The sequence below is a fragment of the Microcaecilia unicolor genome, chromosome 6 (assembly GCF_901765095.1).
Source record: "Microcaecilia unicolor chromosome 6, aMicUni1.1, whole genome shotgun sequence".
NCBI classification, from domain to species: Eukaryota; Metazoa; Chordata; class Amphibia; order Gymnophiona; family Siphonopidae; genus Microcaecilia; species Microcaecilia unicolor.
The window spans coordinates 260258743-260280756 of NC_044036.1; the positions used below are offsets into that span (position 1 = coordinate 260258743).

General features: G+C 42.5%; 1 protein-coding gene across 1 annotated transcript in view; it reads right to left on the minus strand.

The window, feature by feature from the left end:
- The window catches only part of BRINP1 (BMP/retinoic acid inducible neural specific 1), a 254241-nt gene that overhangs the window by 38711 nt on the left and 193516 nt on the right, over nucleotides 1-22014 (minus strand). The window contains exons 6-7 of the mRNA XM_030207789.1: nucleotides 8633-8869; nucleotides 7207-7429 (exon numbers count right to left, since the gene is read on the minus strand). Of these exons, the coding sequence (XP_030063649.1) occupies nucleotides 7207-7429; nucleotides 8633-8869 (460 nt within the window). The remainder of the gene's footprint in view (nucleotides 1-7206; nucleotides 7430-8632; nucleotides 8870-22014) is intronic.

Consider the following 22014-nt stretch of genomic DNA (forward strand, 5'->3'; position numbering starts at 1 on the left):
AGCACTTAGCTGGCTAACCACTAATATTCAGCGTAAGATTATCTCTGCTGAATATTAGCACTTAGTGGCTAGCCTCTAACTGGATAAATCATGCGACTTAGCTGGTTAAGGTGAATATTCAGCGCTAACCGGCTAAGTTTATAGATTAAGATAGGCCACATCAATAGCAGGCCTATCTTTATCCACAAAGCACTTAGGGCCCATTTTACCAAGCTGCAGCAAAAGGCGCCAGCACTGGTGTCAGTTTGTGTTTTACATGTGTGCCGAGGCCCCCTTGTACCACAGTTGGTAAAAGGGAAGTCTCGCCTTTCTGCAGGAAATGGCCATGTGGCACTTGCCGCGCGGCCAGTTCGGGGGGGGGGGAGCCTTACTGCCACCCATTGAGGTGGCGGTAAGGACTCCCATGTTAACCTAGTGGTAACCAGGAAGCACGCAGCGCTGCCTGATTACCGCCGAGTACACTCCAGCGCTACAAAAAGAAATAAAATTTTGTAGCACCAGCTCCTTGATGAGAAATGGGGAGAGGCAAGATTCCTTTGATAAGAAATTGGTAGCACATTATTAGAAGTACTGATTATCAATGACTAGGAAGAACCTATTTAAAAATAAAGTTTTTGTCATAAGGAAGAAACTCTTTCGGAAACAGGATATGCGATAAATAGAGATGGGTGGGAGTGGCTGCGTGAATGGTACAATACTAATATGATCCAACAAATATCAATAGTCAAAGTGGAAAGAAATGCAATAGTGACCAAAGGCATGGCTAGTTCTGGGTATTTAGTGAAAAGGAACATGTCAAAAATCACAAGGTAAACTGCTTCTATATATATCCAAAGTCATCGATTCCAGCTCAGGAAACCAATGTTCTTAAGGCAACATGAGAAAACTATAGGTCCAATATTTAAAGGGAAATATTCAGATAACTGCAGCAGCTATCAGGATATTTACAACTATCTGGGGATATTCAACAGCCCTATCCAGGTAGTATTAGTGCCACTGAATATATCTGCAGACCACCTCAGCACTATCTGGATAATGCTGAGGTGTTGCAAGGGTAAAGATGAGCCATCCTCAAAGTTATCTGGTTAACAGTGATATTCAGACCACTAACCAGGAACTAGGAATGGGCTGTTGTTTGCCAAGATATAGGAAATGTCAGCGATATGTCCTATATCATTGCATGGTGTTACCAATTTTTTTATTTTTTTTTAAATGAGCAGGAAAAAAACACAACTTTTCATGTTTTATCATTCAACAATAATAGCGTACACTGGAAACCCGCACACACTACATGTAAACAGGGTACACTATTTTGGAAAGAGAACATAAGAACATAAGAATAGCCATGCTGGGTCAGACCAGTGGTCCATCTAGCCCAGTATCCTGCTTCCAACAGTGGGCCAATTCAGGTCACAAGTACCTGGCAGAAACTCAGTTAGTAGCAACATTCCATACTCCAATTCCAGGGAAAGCAGTGGCTTCCCCATGTCCATCTCAATAACAGACTATGGATTTTTCCTCCAGGAACTTGTCCAAACCTTTTTTAAACCCAGATACACACTCCTCTGTTACCACATCCTCCGGTAGAGAGGGCACGTGTTCCCAACAGTGGAACCACTACATATGCATGAATTACTGTGCATGTACAAATTTGTGCACACATGCACACTATCAGGAAAAGAGAGTGCCCTCTTTCCACATAGTGCATGCTATTTCTGAAGAGTGTATACTATTATTGGCAACTGTCAAAATGGCTAAACTAAAACAAATAAAATGAAATTCATATAAACGACATAGGAAATGGCACAAAACAAACAGGTTCTGGTTGTCCATCCGTAGTTTGAGCAGCACAATTTGTCCAGTTAGGTAGATGGGTATATCATCCAGATATTCAATGCCGGACCCAGACATGGCTTGACATTAAGAGGGGCATAATCGAACGGGGTGCCCAAGTTTTCATGAGGGCATCCTCATAGGACGGCCCCGTAAAGGGGCGGGGAAACCCGTATTATCGAAACAAGATGGGCGTCCATCTTTCGTTTCGATAATACGGTCGGGGATGCCCAAATCAGCAAATTTAGGTCGACTTTAGAGATGGTCATCCTTAGGTCATTTTTGAGATGGTCGTCCCCGGTTTTCGGCGATAATGGAAACTGAGAACGCCCATCTCAAAAATGACCAAATCCAAGCCCTTTGGTTGTGGGAGGAGCCAGCATTCGTAGTGCACTGGTCCCCTTCACATGCCGGGACACCAACCGGGCACCCTAGGGGGCACTTCACAAATTGCTTCCAGCTGCATAGCTCCCTAACCTTGTGTGCTGAGCCCTCCAACCCCCCCCCAAAAAAAAAACACCCACTCCCCACAACTGTACACCACTGCCATAGCCCTTATGGGTGGTGTACATGTGGGTACAGTGGGTTTTGGGGGGGTTTGGACGGCTCAATATTTACCACTGCAAATGTAAGAGGTAGGGGGTATGGGTCTGCCTGAAGTGCACTGCACCCACTAAAAACTGCTCCAGGGACCTGCATATTGCTGTGATGGAGCTGGGTATGACATTTGAGGCTGGCATAGAGTCTGGCAAAAAATGTTTTTAAAGTTTTTTTTCGGGTGGGAGGGGGTTGGTGACCACTGGGTAGTAATTGGAGGTGATCCCCAATTCCCTCCAGTGGTCATCTGGTCAGTTCAGGCACCTTTTCGAGGCTTGGTCGTGAACAAAAATGGACCAAGTAAAGTCGGCCAAATGCTCGTCAGGGACGCCCTTCTTTTTTCCATTATCGGCCGAGGACGCCCATCTCTTAATCACGCCCTAGTCCCGCCTTCGGTATGGTGCCAACACGCCCCCGAGAACTTTGGTCGTACCCGTGATGGAAAGCAGTTGAGGATGCCCAAAATCGGCTTTCGATTATGCCGATTTGGGCGACCTTGAGAGAAGGACGCCCATCTCCCGATTTGTGTCGGAAGATGGGCGCCCTTCTCTTTCGAAAATAAGCCTGTAAGTATCCACACTAAATTCAGCCTGCACTTGTCATCAGCTAAAAAAAAACTGATTACTGTAGGCTGAATATTGACCCCTTTGTCTTTGAACGCTGAAGGTATATGTTCCATAACAACACTGTTTGGTAACTAAAGGCACTGTGGTGGATATATTCTAAATAAATCTATTTGGTTGGGAAGTGGTGGAAAGATCATTAAGGGGTCCTTTTACTAAGGCTTGGCAAAAAGTGGCATGCGGTAGTGTGGGCCCATGTATTTGGCATGTGCTGGGCCAGTTTTTACTGTGTCTAGGAAAAGGGCTTTTTTTAAAGGGCCGGGAAAAGGGCCTGCAGTAAAATTGAAACCAGCGCATGACTATGTACAGCCTGAGCCCTTAACACCACCCATTGATCTAGTGGTAAGGGCTCACATGCTACACGCACAGTGACCGGTCGTGCGTGCCAAATGCTGATTCATGCCGGAAATGTGTGTGGTAGGAAATAAAAAAAAAATGATTTGTCATAGCGTTATGGGTGCACGACAAATCTGAAATTACCTCCAGGGGGTGCACTTGCCTGGTAGCAGTCTTGTTTTAGCATACGCTGCACGCACATAGAGCGTACCGCGCCTTTATAAAAGTGTCCCTCAGAGATTATGCTGAGAAGATCTTAATCCAAATGTTGGATTGTAAAAGTTAAAACGTTCTGCTGACAATTTGGGGCATTTGAACAGAAGAGCATGGAAAACAAAAAATGTGATATTGAATTTTATCCTATACATACATAATAGGCAGATAGTGGAGGTTGGTAGGAGGGGACTGACAATTTACTAAGATTGCATAGAAGTTTAATGGTGGTCAATCCAGTCTGCCTAAAAAGTCACACTCATTATCAATACATAAATAAATAAATAAACAATGAATGTGATATTATACTTGAAGGAGTTTCAATAATTGGGTAGAGATGACAGAGAGAAGGGGTTTTTCATAGTCTAGATAGCTACGAACCGTGAGCAGATAAAGACCCTTTTTTTCTCCAGGTATGGGCATAATAGACATATTTTGTGTAAGAAAAAAATGGATTTTTTTAAAGTCACAGAAATCCATAGAGGGGCATAATTGAACGAAAACGCCTATCTCCATGGGCGTTTATCTCCAAGAACGGGTCCGTGAAGGGGCGGACCGAACCGTATTTTGGGAAAAAATAGACGCCCATGTTTTATTCAACAATGTGTGAGCTGGGCGTTTTTGTTTTTCAGCGATAACGGAAAATGAAAGCGCCCAGCTCAAAAACGAATAAATCCAAGGCATTTGTTCGTGGGAGGGGCCAGGATTCGTAGTGCACTGGTCCCCCTCACATGCCAGGACACCAACCGGGCACCCTAGGGGGCACTTTTACAAAAACAAACAAAAAGGTAAAAGAGCTCCCAGGTGCATAGCACCCTTCCCTTGTGTGTTGAGCCCCCCAAATCCCCCTCAAAACCCACTGCCCACAAGTCTACACCATTACTATAGCCCTAAGGGGTGAAGGGGGGCACCTACATGTGGGTACAGTGGGTTTGGGGGGGTTGGACGACTAATAAGCATTAAGCAGCACAATTGTAACAGGTAGGGGGGATGGGCCTGGGTCCACCTGCCTGAAGTCCACTGCACCCCCTAACAACTCCTCCAGTGACCTGCATACTGCTGTCAGGGAGCTGGGTATGACATTTGAGGGTGAAAATAAAAAGTTGAGAAACTTCATTTTTTGTGGTGGGAGGGGGTTAGTGACCACTGGGGGAGTCAGGGGAGGTCATCGCCGATTCCCTCCAGTGGTCATCTGGTCATTTAGGGCACTTTTTGGGGCCTTATTCGTGAAAAAACAGGGTCCAGGAAAAGTGTCCTAAATTCTAGCTAAAAACGCATACTTTTTTCCCATTATCGGTGAAATGTGCCCATCTCTGTTCGGCAGATAACCACGCCCCAGTTCCTCCTTCGCCACACCTCTGACACGCCCCCATCAACTTTGTCCGCATCCGCGACGGATTGCAGTTGAAAACGTCCAAAAATCGGCTTTCGATTATACCGCTTTATTCGTTTTTGTGAGATAAACGTCCATTACCCGATTTAGGTCGGAACTTGGGCGTTTTTCTCATTCGATTATAAGCAGGATAATGACCTCCAGAGTTCTCACAGTTTTCTTTAAAGGAATTTTAAGAAGAAAGATAGAAGGAGCTATGGATGGCAGGGCACTGCTGCTGATCCATAGGCCTTCCAATTTCTGTGGATTCAATTTCAATCTGTGGGCAGAGAGCCAGATGGTGACTGAAGTTAGATAGTTGTCCAGCCTGGATAAATTGAGGATAAGAAGTCAGTAAAAAACAAAAATTACCCACTAATCCAGTGACTTAGGGTAAAAATGAAAAAGGGGAAAAAGAAAAGTCTGAAGAGTACAGGGACTAGAATTGATCCTTCAGGAGCCACCTGAAAAATATACAGGTAAGCACTGAAAACAGGATAAAACTCTAAACCTTCATGATCATACTTAGAAGCAGAAAAGCAATTAAGAATCATTAAAAACAGGAGTATTTAACATCATGGAAATTGCTCCCCTACGTTCAATGGAAGGGACTAAAGTGAACATGCTCAGAACTCTGTGTTCCTTCACTAATTGTTTGATATAAGGTAATTAAAAGACAGTAAAGGGCAAATTTCCAGTAGGGCATCTAGAAGCAAAAATGCACAAACACACCTTCTGTTTAGCCTGCATTGTGTTTGAATATCAGCTTGCTAATGCAGCAAAAGTATAATACGTATCCTTACATGTTGTAAAATGACATCAAGTATAACATTGACCTGTATATTGCACACATACTTTTCAAATATGCTTCTAAAACAGCTGTGGGCAACCATGGTCCTTGAGGGCTATAACGTGGAGGGGCATAATCAAACGGGGCGCTCAAGCTTTCATGAGGGCGTCCTCGCAGGATGGCCCCGCAAAGGGGCGGGGAAACCAAGGACGCCCATCTCAAAAATGACCAAATCCAAGCCCTTTGGTCGTGGGAAGAGCCAGAATTCGTGGTGCACTGGTCCCCCTGACATGCAAGGACACCAACCCGGCACCCTAGGGGGCACAGCATTGGACTTCACAAATTGCTCCCAGGTGCACAGCTCCCTTACCTTGGGTGCTGAGCCCCCCAAAATCCACTCCCCAAAACTGTACACCACTACCATAGCCCTAAGGGGTGAAGGGGGGGCACCCACATGTGGGTACAGTGGGTTTCGGGTGGGTTTTGGATGGCTCACATTTACCACCACAAGTGTAACAGGTAGGGAGGGATGGGCCTGGTTCCGCCTTGCTGAAGTGCACTGCACCCACTAAAACTGCTCCACAGACCTGCATACTGCTGTCATGGAGCTGGGTATGACATTTGAGGCTGGCAAAAAAAAAAATAAACATTTTTTTTAGGGTGGGAGGGGGTTGTTGACCACTGGGGGAGTAAGGGGAGGTCATTCCCGATTCCCTCCGGTGGTCATCTGGTCAGTTCGGGCACCTTTTTGAGGCTTGGTCGGAAAAAAAAAATGGACCAAGTTAAGTCGGCCAAGTGCTCATCAGGGATGCCCTTCTTTTTTCCATTATCGGCCGAAGACGCCCATCTCTTAATCACGCCCTAGTCCCGCCTTCGCTATGGTGCCAACACGCCCCCGGGAACTTTGGTCGTCTCCGCAACGGAAAGCAGTTGAGGACGCCAAAAATCGGCTTTCGATTATGCCGATTTGGGCGACCCTGAGAGAAGGGCGCCCATCTCCTGATTTGTGTCAGAAGATGGGCGCTCTTCTCTTTCAAAAATAGGCCTGCTAGTCTGGCTTTCAAGATTTCCATAATGAATATGCCTGAGATTGATTTGCATATACTGCTCCCACTGTTTGCAAGAAGATTTCATGCATATTCATTGTGGAAAACCTGAACATAAAGACCGTGGTTGCCCACCCGCACTAAAAGGTGCCATAAAATGTCTCTTTCCAATCAGCCAAAAGAAAACACATCTTTCAGATAAGTAAAATCCATTTAGCAGCTATGACTGACTTAGATGAGTTAACTTTATTTTACCTGTATAAAAGGCCTATGATGTTTAAAACTTACACCGAACGTACAATTAAGGGCAGAATAATTCAGAGATTCAAGGCAAAAGGTATAAGAAAAATTTAGTTCAGATTTTGATGTTTATGTCCAGCAGATCTGCATTCTTACCTTTCCCTAGGCAGCTGGTGATTAGGATTGTGCCGACAACGGACACTGAGGCCAAAGAGCTTGCGAGCAGTGCGTTGAATCTTCTGACGCTGGACTTCCATAGAGCTCTGGAGAAGTTTGTAGCGGGTCTGCAGGTCCCAATCATTACCCCAGTGCTGGTGTATGCTCCCAATCGTCAGGAAATGGTTGCTTGGCAATCTCTTCATGAAAGACTTGAATTCATCTGCATTAAAATACAAGCAAGATTGAAATTGAAAAAGCAGCATCTTTGAGAAACTCCAAAATTCCAGGAGTTATGGAGAGTCTTTCTGGCAGTAAGCCCGGTTCTATATAGGTTGATCAAGTTGGGTGCTCAAATTTAGGTGCAGAACCCAGATGTGCATGTAAATTAATTAGTCAATTGAGTGCTAATGACCAATTATTGGCAATAATTAATTTTGATTGGCACTAATTTGGATTTATGCGCACATCTGCTCTATGCCCTATTCTATAATGCTGTGTGTCGAAAGTGTCTCATACGCAACCCAAAAATGGGCATGGCCATGGGAGGTTCATGGGCAGGTCAGGGGCATTCCAAATATGTAGGTGCAGTGTTAGAGAATTCAAGGGTTGAGCACCAGGATTTTCACCAGGTTTCAGCAGGCATAAATCTTTGCACCCACATTTGGGCATGGGAAACCACTCTTAAGCACTATTCTCTAAAAGGTGCTTCCACCCAGAGTGCTCTTTATAGACTCGACCCAGAGGGCTCTTTATAGACTCGAACTTAGTGCAGATTTTTCATGATGTCTATTTTTGAGCATCATTTACTGAATCTGGCGCTAACTGTGCATAGAGGACAACACCGAAGTTTGGGATTGGGAATTTTGAAAACAATACATAAGCAACCTGCTAGATATGGAAGTTTACACCAAGGTCTTATGGATATTTGCAATGATGGATAATGTGTAGCTTCTTTTAAATTAGTCATTCTAGCAAGTTCCAGTGACATTTCTTATTTGCTGTTCTCCAATAGAAAAGTAATTCAATGCTATATTTGACTGACATTAATACATTCATTTTACGAAAACTTCATTTTATGTCATTGGAAAATTATTTTTCAGTAAAAATATTTGACAAATATTTGAATGGTGTTAATCAGTTATTGATTAAGGGATGAGAACCTTCACATGAAAATTAATTATACATGTACACAACTTTACAAATTACTTCTTCAAATTTTCTAGAAGCCAGCTGAGTCCATGTACAGAGTTGAATAATGATCAATCAAATTCCAATGTATACTTTGCCCTATGAGAGGGATTCATGGGTGAGAGCTAACATCACAGCATACCTTAACTAGCATGTATTTATTTTTTATACTTTTGCTGGATTAATTGCTTTATTCACTTACAGTATAAACAGAACTTATTGTGCATTCTTTTACCTGAGTTTTCAAAGTCTTTATATGCTTCACTCCAGGACTTGCCCATGTTAGCTAGGGTATACTCCATGATCTGGATGTCAGTGATAGGACAGTTGCATTGTGGGTATTCCTCAGCACATTGGCACGCACACTGGTTGTTTTTACACACATACTCGCCTTCTCCATTGCACATGATATAACTCAATGCTGACTGGACAAACTTCTCCTGCAAATACTGTGGGAAGATTATCTGGAGACCTGGATATGAAAAGAAATAAAATAATACAGGTTAAAACCTGTTTGACTCAGAACAGTAGAGGTGACTCAGTGAGAAATGACACTACTATTAGATTTCTTTCTACCCGTCATGATCAGCAAATATGAAGCACAAGATTTATGCTTTTGCACAGCACCATTGCTGAGCTGTGATCTACCAACATCTGCTAGCCGTTAAGAGGACATAACACCTTAAATCCCAAGAAAGTGCAGCATGGGCTGATGAGTGAAAACTTAGAATGAATACCAGCTCCTAGGCCAGCAGAGAATGAATGTACCTGCATGCTTTAACCCCTTATACTCTTTTTCTTCACTGAAAGTAGGTCTGATTTGATCAGATGCGCCTAATTTCACCACAGCTGACTACCAGTTCTGCATACTCCAGACAAACATGGGATGTTTTCCACCTTATGCAGATCACTGAAAAGATGAGTGTGTCTGCAGGAAATTCATTTTGAGGCAGTGGACAGCTCCTATATTTTATTAATGGTCTAGAGCAGACCAGTCCAAATGCAGTCCTCAAGGGCTGCACATAGACCAGATTTTCTGGATATCTCTGGTGAATTTTCATGTGAGAGATTTGCATGCCCACTACTTCCATTGTGTGCAAATCTCTCTCGTTCATATTCATTATCCCACATAATGAAATCATTGAAATTACATTTTAAAATAGTTTTTATATTGAACATTTTTATTCTATATTTAGAAAATCCTTTTAATACATATTTGAACCACTGACACCTGGTAAGGTTATCTTCAATGCTATTACCTCCTGAAGCATCTGACAGTAATATTTAATATTGCAAAGTCCAATCCTTTCCTTCTGAATAAATGGTCAATATATATATATACAGTGGTGGAAATAAGTATTTGATCCCTTGCTGATTTTGTAAGTTTGCCCACTGACAAAGACATGAGCAGCCCATAATTGAAGGGTAGGTTATTGGTAACAGTGAGAGATAGCACATCACAAATTAAATCCGGAAAATCACATTGTGGAAAGTATATGAATTTATTTGCATTCTGCAGAGGGTAATAAGTATTTGATCCCCCACCAACCAGTAAGAGATCTGGCCCCTACAGACCAGGTAGATGCTCCAAATCAACTCGTTACCTGCATGACAGACAGCTGTCGGCAATGGTCACCTGTATGAAAGACACCTGTCCACAGACTCAGTGAATCAGTCAGACTCTAACCTCTACAAAATGGCCAAGAGCAAGGAGCTGTCTAAGGATGTCAGGGACAAGATCATACACCTGCACAAGGCTGGAATGGGCTACAAAACCATCAGTAAGACGCTGGGCGAAAAGGAGACAACTGTTGGTGCCATAGTAAGAAAATGGAAGAAGTACAAAATGACTGTCAATCGACAAAGATCTGGGGCTCCACGCAAAATCTCACCTCGTGGGGTATCCTTGATCATGAGGAAGGTTAGAAATCAGCCTACAACTACAAGGGGGGAACTTGTCAATGATCTCAAGGCAGCTGGGACCACTGTCACCACGAAAACCATTGGTAACACATTACGACATAACGGATTGCAATCCTGCAGTGCCCGCAAGGTCCCCCTGCTCCGGAAGGCACATGTGACGGCCCGTCTGAAGTTTGCCAGTGAACACCTGGATGATGCCGAGAGTGATTGGGAGAAGGTGCTGTGGTCAGATGAGACAAAAATTGAGCTCTTTGGCATGAACTCAACTCGCCGTGTTTGGAGGAAGAGAAATGCTGCCTATGACCCAAAGAACACCGTCCCCACTGTCAAGCATGGAGGTGGAAATGTTATGTTTTGGGGGTGTTTCTCTGCTAAGGGCACAGGACTACTTCACCGCATCAATGGGAGAATGGATGGGGCCATGTACCGTACAATTCTGAGTGACAACCTCCTTCCCTCCGCCAGGGCCTTAAAAATGGGTCGTGGCTGGGTCTTCCAGCACGACAATGACCCAAAACATACAGCCAAGGCAACAAAGGAGTGGCTCAGGAAGAAGCACATTAGGGTCATGGAGTGGCCTAGCCAGTCACCAGACCTTAATCCCATTGAAAACTTATGGAGGGAGCTGAAGCTGCGAGTTGCCAAGCGACAGCCCAGAACTCTTAATGATTTAGAGATGATCTGCAAAGAGGAGTGGACCAAAATTCCTCCTGACATGTGTGCAAACCTCATCATCAACTACAGAAGACGTCTGACCGCTGTGCTTGCCAACAAGGGTTTTGCCACCAAGTATTAGGTCTTGTTTGCCAGAGGGATTAAATACTTATTTCCCTCTGCAGAATGCAAATAAATTCATATACTTTCCACAATGTGATTTTCCGGATTTAATTTGTGATGTGCTATCTCTCACTGTTACCAATAACCTACCCTTCAATTATGGGCTGCTCATGTCTTTGTCAGTGGGCAAACTTACAAAATCAGCAAGGGATCAAATACTTATTTCCACCACTGTATATATATATATATATATATATATATATATATATATATATATATATATATATATATATAATAAACCTGAAGTAAAGAATTAAATGGACAGTGGGGACTTCCTATTTAGGTGGTTCCGCAGGTTAGAACACCACTTTGGGAGTGTCTGTGAAAATAAGTGTCATGGCATGTTTGTTCTAGTCTCTTGAGAACGCCATTCAGGTGAAACACGAAGCTGTGTTCAGACTAATCTATTTCATAAACCTTGTAATTAAATGATTTGGGAACCTTACCACCTCGGCAGTTAAGGTTTTTGCCTGCTTATCATCAGCAATCTAGGAAATGAGGTGTCAAGAGTAACACAAAGATATGTGAATGACTGCAGCAGAAAGAACAAAATTGTCCATTTAATTCTTTACTTCATGTTTATTAGAGACATATATATTGACCGTTTATGCAGAAGGAAAGGATTGGACTTTGCAATATTTGATATTATTGTCAGATTGTTTCAGATGGTAATAGAAGTGAAGACAACCGTACTAGATGTGTGTGGTTCAAATATGTTTTAAAAGGATTTTCTACATATAGAATAAAAATGTTCAATATAAAAACTATTTTAAGAAGTAATTTCAAGGATTTTATTATATGGGATAGTGATATTTAATCATTGTAAATGTTTGGCAGCCTGGTTGTGTTTAGTAAAGGATTCATATTCATTAAGGATGTCAGAAAAAGCTGACATATTTGCAGCTCCCAAGGACTGAACATGCAAATGCCTGGTCGAGAAAGATTGTATCTCTGCTCACTTAGCTGCACTGTGAATGGGCCACCTCTGTACCATATAATAAACTATTACAAACAGAAGAAGGCTAAAACTCATGAAATGAATTATTGTTTTAGTCTGTGAGAGATGTCTCATGCCTCCCTCTGAAAGTTCATTCATCAGGCAAGCTGCACTTTTGGCTTGAGCTATTGCCATATCTCAAATTCTCAGAGATCTATTTGTCTTCTACTGGGAGAAAGTTGTCTCCATACAAAAAGCTTCCTCTCTCCCCCCACTTCCAATAAAAGGGAGACACAGTTTGGCCTGAGCTGCAGTGAAACCCCTTTAAAATGTCATCTTGCATCTGTTTTGGGTTAGGCAAGTGTTTATCCACTCTAATTGGTCTATACCAGCATACATTCTTTTTAGCTGTTTATTTACAAAATTTAATATGTCACACTATCTCCAAGCAGGGCCGCCGAGGGGGGGGAGGGGCAAGGGGAGCAAAATTCCTCAGGTCAGCCCAGTCTGGGGACTCAGGCCCAGGCCTGGTGCTGGCAAGCTTCTTCTTGTTGCCTGCTTCTGGGTCTTTCCTCCCCTACTCCTGAGTGCTGCCCAGGACCCGGATGATTGCATTAGCACAATATTGCGTTAATGCAATCATCCGGGTCCTGACTCCCAGCACAGACAGGAGCAGAAGAGGACAGACAATGGGAGCAGGCATGCAGGAAGCGGCTTGCTGGTGTAAGGCCCGGGCTTCCCCTTGAAGGCAAAGACAGAAAGGTAAGGGGGCGGGTGGGAGGACGGGAGTGGTGGTGCAAGTGGGGAGGTGGCTTGCGGCAGTCCGGTTCTGCCACAGACGGGCGGCGGTGAGAGTGGGGGGGTGGCACGAGTGGGGGGGTGGCATGACTGGGGAGGCGGCTTGCAGCGGTCCAGTTCTACCCCAGGCCCGGCTATGTCTCTCAGTGGCCCTCCCTCCAAGTATAGGTAGGGATCAAAGAAGAATACATAATTGCTTCAAAAATAGAACATAATAACATAAAATGCAAAAAAAATATTACAAACATACATAATTGCTTCATAAGTATAATATAACATAAAGTGCAATACAAAAGATAAACTGTAAAAGCACATCTGTAAGTTATTTACTTCCCACTATAATGTAAACAACAGATAAAGGGTTTTCCAGTAAATCCATTACTGCCACTATTTCACACAAATCAATTGCTTACTATCATTCCACTGAATCAAACAGGCAGTAAAATAGCTGTTTAGACCTCAGACTGCTCTTTTAAAATATTGAATGGATAATCCCTTAAGAGTATTTCTAGGAACCTCAAACTCTGGTCTTCAGGGGCCATCACTAGTCGGGCTTTCCTGCCATCCACAGTAACGTAGTAACATAGTAGATGACAGCACATAAAGACCTGAATGGTCCATCCAGTCCGTCCAACAGTCACATTCATTATCAATTCAACATTTAAATCAACAATGAACATATTATGTACTTGATCTTGGTCTTTCTTTGGTGTTTTGGGGACATAGACCATAGAATTCTGGCCAGCTCTGTCCTTATGTTTCAACTATTGAAGTTGCTGTCAAAGCCCACTCGAGCCTATCCAAATCCATCTTGTCATTTGTGGGACAAAGACCGTAAAAGTTTGCCCGGCACTGTTGTCACGTTCCAAACTACTGTTGTTTCCGTTGAAGCTCTCTCCAGCCACCCTAAACTGGATTGTCATATGCGGGAGTCAGACCATACAAGCCAGCCTAGCACTGACCTTAGTTGATGAAGCCAGAGTCGCCACCTAAGCACCACTTGACATACAAACATATATGCAACCCTTTAAGTTTTGTATTATATCATTCATTTTCTAATTAGAGATTGTCTGTGCTCATCCCACACCTTTTTTCAATTCTGCCTCAGTTTTTTTTCCCCACCACCTCCCTCGGGAGGTCATTCCAGGCATCCACCACCCTCTCCATGAAAATGAATTTTCTGATATTACTCCTAAGTCTGCCACCATGCAACCTCAATTCATGTCCTCTAGTTTTACCACTTTCTCTTCTCTGGAAAATATATTCTATATTTCTATATTATATTATATTTCTATATTAATACCTTTCAAGTATTTATTTACAAAATCTTATGTCACACGATCTCCAAGCAGGGCCGCCGAGAGGGGGGGAGGCAGGGGGGAGCTTATCATATATCCCCTGTCCTTCCTCTCCTCTAGGGTATACATATTCAGGTTTTCCAGTCTCTTCTCTTATGTCCTTTGTCGCAAGTCATATCATTCTTGTCGCCAAAGGACATAGTGAATATGTAAGAGAGAGATCAGCACATAGTGGAGGCAATAGGAAAGAAAATCTATCTCTTCTTAACAGCCTGAAAATCCAACTTGTTTGTGGCCCATGAAGATCAAAGTTTGAAACATCTGATTTATAAGAAAGTAGATAATTTGCAACATGCATCAGTAGAAAATTAAACCTCATTGCAGTAGGGAACCTTCTTTTGCACAGTGAACATTCACTGAACAAGATATGCTATTTTAAACTGAATTATTATTTTAAATGTTCACCACCTGCTCTCCCCTTATTTGCAAATATATGAAGAAATTGTTCCAATTCCACCTTTACAAAGACAGAAGAGAGAAAAATGCAGGTTTCTGTCCTTTTTTGGAGTTGCCAAAGCTTCTCCTGTCTTTTCCCATTAGCGAGACAAAAAAAGGAAGCAAATTGCCACAAAAGTTTTATAAAAAGCAATTTTATTCACCACATGAGAATAAAATGAGTAGTCGTCATTTTACTCTCATGTGGTGAATACATTTCCTTTATATGAAACTTTTGTGGAGCTGTGCTTCCTTTTTTGTCCCATGCTGTATCTTGTAAGTTGCCTGCCTACCTGTTTTCTTGGACTGTTTTTGCCATTTGCGGGACACAGACCGTAGAAGACAAATATTTAATCCAAAATCCAGGCCTCCTCTGTGTTATTACAGAGCTTTGTAGTTTCCCACAGTTGCCAAATTTAGCAAGATTGCAATACCTAGCTGCCCCATCCTTATTCTAAGTTTGGACTTTACCCATGCAGTTTATCCCACTCACCTTGGAAGACCAATATATTCATATCAGATCCAATATTCAAAGCGATTTAGCCAGCCGCTGACCGGTTAAATTGCTTGGTTGAGGCTAGCCGCTAATATTCAGCGCCAATTAACCAGCTACGCGCCGGCTATGTTGGGGGCATTCTGGGGCGGAGTCAGCACTTCACCGCTTAAGTGCTGATAATTAGCCCCTAAGCAGCCAGGATTATCAAATAAATGGGATCTCACAAAAGTCTGTCCTATTTTTATGCGGCAACCCATGGCCACTTAAATGCTGAATATCGACTCATGTGGCTATATTTTAACCAGCGTAAAAATAACTAGATATTCAAAGCCGGAGCTCACACAGGTCCCAGCTTTGAATATCCGGGAATAATGCTGTCAGCAGTGAGCAAAATACTCACCGCTGATGGCTGAATATTGACCCCACCACTGTTATTTAGAACACCTTCTGAGAAACCCAGTGCAATCTTATACCTATTTTGGGCACTTTCAGCATGTTTCTGCTTTGCAGGTTACCCAGATGTCTTATGGGAATCTAATGCAGGTCGCTGTTTGTGTGGTAACTATTGCTCTCTATATGTTACGCCAGCATTTTCTATTTCTCCCTGTCTCTTTAGCTTGTAACCTTGGGGTTATTTTTTACTTCTCTCTTTCTCTTTCTCTGCACATATTCAACAGATTGCTAGAAACTGCTGTTTCTTTATCTACAACATCACCAAAATCCATCCCTTCCTTTCCGAGCACATTACCAAAACCTTATCCATCTTTCATCACCTAACACTTAGATTACTGCAAGTTGCTTTTCACGGATCTCCCACTAAACCATCTCTTTCCCCTTCAACCTATTCACAGTTCTGTTGCATGACTTATCTTGCAGCAGAATCACTAAATTCACCTAAACACTCTCCAAGTCACTTCATTTGCTCCCTATCCATTTCTGTATACATTTCAAATTCCTCTTACTGACTTACAACTGCATTCATGCTATAGCTCCTCAGTATCTCTCCTTTCTACACCCCTCAACAGGAACTCTGTTCATCTGATAAGTCACTCTCAGCTGTACCTTTCTCCTCCACTGCTAACTCCAAACTCGGTTCCTTTTATCTTGCTGCACCATATGCCTGAAATAGACTTCCTGAGTTAGTACATCTTGCTTTGTTCCTGGCCCTATTCAAATCTAAGCCCACCTTTTTGAGGTTGCTTTTAACTCTTAACCCTTTATTCATCTGTTCAGTACCTGTGTTTGTTTTAATTATTCCCTCAACAAATAACTCTCTAATCTCTTATTTCTCCTGTTTGTTGTAAGCTCTGTTGAGCAAGGACCGTCTCTTATGTGCTTTATGATTCTTGCAGCTGTCCAGGTCTTGCTGCATCTGAGTAAGTAGAACCAACATTTCGGCCATCATGCTGTGGCTTTTTTCAGGGTATGCTGTGAGGTCATTATATATAGAGGGTTCTAAAACCTGATTGGCTGGGGTTTGAGATGGGTTGTTTTCTTATGAAGGAAGAAGGTTGAGGCGGAAAATTAAGGTGAGAAAATCCATTGGTCATAAATTTTTAATTTTGGCAGGAAAGTTCACTGGTCATAAATTAGAATTTTTGCAGGAAAGTCTATTAGTCAGAAATTCCCACCAAAATTCAAATTTGTGACAAACAAATCTCGCCAAAATTCAAATTTGTGACCAACGGAATTTCCCTCCTCAATCTCCTTCCTTCCTGAGGAAACAACCCACCTCAAACCTCAGGCAATCAGGTTTGAAAACCCACCATATAGAAAAGACAAACTGCAGACCTTACAGCATACCCTGAAGAAAGCCACAACATGGCGGCTCAAACATTGGTTCCATTTACTCACATGTGGCAAGACCAAGACAATTGAAACAATCATGATGCCAGCTATATATATCTAGAAGCATTACAGAAATGATAAATAGTAGTAATAGTGCTTTTTACCATGCTATTTTGCCATTAGGGCTTCTCAGTTCTTATAGCACAACATTTTAAATTCTATTACAATTTTTATCTCCATCACCTCTTCCTGAAGCATTGTCCCATACATCTACCACCTTTTCCATAAAGAAATATTTTTTGATATTGCTGCCCAATCTACATGTCCACCACCAGTTAAATGATGCCTCAGGTCCAGTGTTAGGGTGGCTGGGAGGTTTCCCTTTGCTAAGACACAAGAGAGGATGTAGCTGCACAAAACGTACACCACATGTATGACAGCAGCAGCCTAGAACTTGCACTCCTCTTTCCAGCCAAGATCCCTCATGTGGTTGCCCATTATGTCTGCCATTTCTGACAGCCTTGGAGCCTCATCCTATGCTCTCTTATTCTAGAGCACTCTCCCCCTGATCAAGGCATACTTCTTGTGTCTGACTTATACTTTTGAGGTATTTAAATGTTTATCATATTCCCTCTCTCCACTTTCCTCTAGGACACTAGTTCCCAAATTTGGCCTAGTTGACTGCCAGTCATTTGTACTTTCATAATACTCAATAAATATGGACGAGATAAATTTGCATGACATTTTAATTTGTGTGATCCTTCGTGCACACCCTTAGTGTGCACCAAAATATGATGATAAAGAATGATCTATACTTTGCTATTTCCAGATCTTGCTACACTTCTAGTGCTTACTTTCATTATGTGCCTCAACCATCCTATCCCAGTCTTCTGGGGACATCGCCCTCATTTACATAGTATGACGCCTGCTGTAGCAAAGGTAAGACAGCTTATACTTATTCTCACTTTGGCCCACACACATAGACCTACATTATATAACACCCAATACCTATAAGACTTCTTAATTGCCGCTTCCTGCAGGGGAAATATTTTTAATATGAGACCATATACTATCTCTTAAACTAGATGCCCTTTGCCTAACAGAAACCTGGTTCTCAGACACAGATGCTTCATATTTAAACCAAGCAACCCTGCCCGGCTACCGATACTAATTCCACAACCGTGCTCATCGCCAAGGCTGAAGTATTGCATTCATCTACACTAAGTTACATGTTTCCCACTTTTAATGATATTGAACATCTATACTTTTGTCTTGATACCTCTCCACCCTTGGATTTCTTATTGTTTTATCATCCTCCCCCCTGATTGCAGTTTTTTAATCAACAGCTGCAAATCTTACTAAGTGACCACAGCCTCACCTCTCAGCATCCCGCTATCTTGGGAGATTTCAATATACATTACAATGATGAAACTTCCTCTTACACCCAACATTCTATCTCTCTTCTTTCAGATCTCAACCTTACTCAACATGTATCCGCTCCTACTCATAGTGGAGGGCACACAGTTGATTTAATTCTTTCTATGCCAGCATCCTTTAATGTGCTTCAGATAACTGTATTACACTTGCTGCCTTGGACAGATACTCATTCTCTTCCACTGTTTATTCATCAGAACACAAGATAAGCCTTCTAAAAAAAATACTTATTCTCATGACTTCAATAAAATTACCTCAGTTGCTCTCATTCAACATTCATCTTTAGATATTGATTCCTTCAAATCATTACCTTTAGAAGATCAAACTAATCGGTGGAATACATATTTTGAAATAACCTATGTCTCCATTGCACCTCTGGTTACTCATACTATCCCATCAACCCATAGCCAAACAGATCCATGGTATACCCAAGATCTGTGCCAGCACAACAGACAACTCCATCGAGCTGAACGAAGGTCATGTGGAGGGGCATAATCGAATCTATTTTGGCGGTGGCGCTACAGCTGGCCAGAACCATATTATTGAAAAAGATGGCAGGCCATCTTTTTTTTTTGTTGATAATATGGTGTAGCCCGGACAAATGCTAGAGTTCGCTGGGTTTGAGATGGTCGGTTTTGTTTTTCAGCGATAATGGAAAAAAATGTCGGCGATCTCAAACCCAGCGAAATCCAAGGCATTTGGTCATAGAAGGAGCCAGCATTTGTAGTGCACTGGTCCCCCTGACATGCCAGGACACCAACCGGGCACCCTAGGGGGCACTTCTAAAAATGTTTGAAAAATATAGAAATAGTTCCCAGGTGCATAGCTCCCTTACCTTGGGTGCTGAGCCCCCCAAATCCCCCCAAACCCACTCCCCACAACTCTATACCACTACTATAGCCCTTATGGGTGAAGGGGGGCACCTACATGTGGGCATAGTGGGTTTTGGGGCGGTTTGGAGGGTTCAACACTTAGCACCACAAGTGTAACAGGTAGGGGTGGGATGGACCTGAGTCTGCCTGCCTGAAGTGCACTGCACCCATTAAAAACTGCTCCAGGGACTTGCATACTGCTGTCAGGGAGCTGGGTATGACATTTGAGGCTGGCAAAGAGGCTGATAAAAAAAAGGTTTTGATTTGTATTTTTTTAGTGTGGGAGGGGGTTGGTGACCACTGGGGGACTACGGGGAGGTCATCCCCCATTCCCTCCGGTGGTCATCTGGTCAATTGGGGCACCTTTTTGAGGCATGGTCATGAAAATTAAAGGACCAAGTAAACCCGGCGAAATACTGCTTAACGCTGCTTTTTTTTTCCATTATCCGCGAAAGCCGGCCATCTGGTAGCCACGCCCATGCCGGCCCATGTCCCACCTTCGCTACGCCGCCAACATGCCCCCTTGAACTTTCGTCAGCGACGGGAAAGCGGTGATGCTGTAAAAAAAGCCGCTTTCGATTATACCGATTTCGCCGCTTTTGAGAGATTGCCACCGATTTATGTCGGGAAATGGCCGGAGATCACTTTCGAAAATAAGCCTGATCACCCCTCTTCCCACTCATTAGCCATCTTTAAAAACACTGTCCATTCTTACAAAATCACACTCCTTAAGGCTAAGAAATCTTATTACACTGCAAAAAATCACCAAAGCTCCTAACACTGCAGTTCTTTATAAAACTCTGAAAACACTTATCACTTTTCATATTCTCTAATACTGCAGATTCATCTCCTACAGCTCAATCTCTAGCTGATCACTTTCACAAAAAAAATCATTAACTCCGAGAAATAATTTAAAACCAGTTACTAGTACCCATATCAGTAAAGCAGATGATATCAGACCATGTGGTATGTAAACTTACTCTACCACTTTACTCTACTACAGTTCTTTTGCAAAATTTAATCTTCCATCTCAGGCAGATTTAGGGGGTCTTTTACTAAGGTATGCTAGCATTTCTAGTTCATGCTAAAAATCAGCTGGCGCTAAATGCTGGATGCCGATTGGAATATAATGGACTTCTCAGCGTTTAGCGCTAGCTGATTTTTCGCATGAGCTAAAATTGCAAGCACACCTTAGTAAAAGACCCCCTTAGATATGACTACCAAGAGCATGAATACCCACCGAAGCTCCACAAGATCCCATTCCATCTATATTCATAAAGAAATTTTTGTCTACCTTCCTTCCTTTCGTCCATGCAATGGATCATGCCAATTTAATAAGAGGAACAGTTCCACAACCATGGAAAATAGCTGCTGTTCACCCTGAACTTAAAGATCCATCTATATCTATTTCTGATTCTACAAATTACTGTCCCATAGCCAATTTACCATTTATTGCCAAAATCACAGAAACCATAGTCCACTCACAACTTACAGACTTTACTACTAAAACGAATATATTACATCCTCACCAAACTAGATTCTATCAGTATCACAGTGCAGAAACAGCTTTATTAGGTATCACCACCTTCATCCATTATCTCCTTTATCATTCTAAGAGTGTCCTTCTTTTGTCTCTAGACCTTACGGCTGCTTTTGATCTCACTGATCACACTATACTCTTGCAACATTTATATGATGTTAGTCTTACGGAAACAGATTACAATTGGTTTCAGGCATACCTTTCAGATAGAAAATACGTAGTTCATTATGGCATTACAATTTCTACTCCATATGTTCCAGAACCAGGAGTTCCTCAAGGTTCCATCTTGTCTCCAACATTGTTTAATATCTTTCTAGCTCCTTTACTTATACTGGCACAATTTCTCGATCTCACTATATTTGTCTATATGGACAACATTCAACTTCTTTGTACATATAGAGGGACATTTTTTATATGATGTATAAATCTGATTTTGGGCATTTCGTGGAAAATGTCCAAAAATCCAGTAGTGAACATGGCCATTTTCAAACAAAAAAAAATGTCCAACTTTTTGTTTCCAAAATGGCCACTTGCTAGATGTTTTTGTGCTCAGTGCATCTATCTTTTTGGACCATTTTTGAACAAAAAAAAAAGTCTAAGGGAAAAACACACAAAAATAAGCCACTGGGATGTATGGGGGACCCAGCATTATTAGCAGACTGGCCACCCAGACATCACAGCAGAGCAGTGGGACACCCTAGGAAACACCGCAGTAGACTTCACATAAAAGGTCCCAGGTACACATCTCACCATTACCCCCTAATATTGTATGGTGAGCCCTCACAAACCCACCAAAAACCTAATGTACCCAACTGTACACCACTACAATAGCCATTGTACCTTCAGGTGTCACCTATATGTGGGTACAATAGGCTTTTGGTGGGCTCACACTTTCCAACACAAATGTACCATTTAGAGTGGCCTGGGTCTCCTTTTCTACAGTGCACTGCACCACTGACCACTAGGCTACTCCAGGGACCTGCATGCTGCTCTAATAGGACTGGCCATAACATCTGAAGCTATCATAGAGGCTGGGATGTTCTGTTTCTTTCACATCTTTGGGGGGGTGAGAGGGCTCAGTGACCACTGGGGGTGTAAGATGGGGTCATGTCTTAATCCCTCCAGTGGTCATGTTTTTATTCAGAGCACCTTTATGTGACTTAGTCGTGATTGAAACAGGTCTAGACCAAACCATCTAA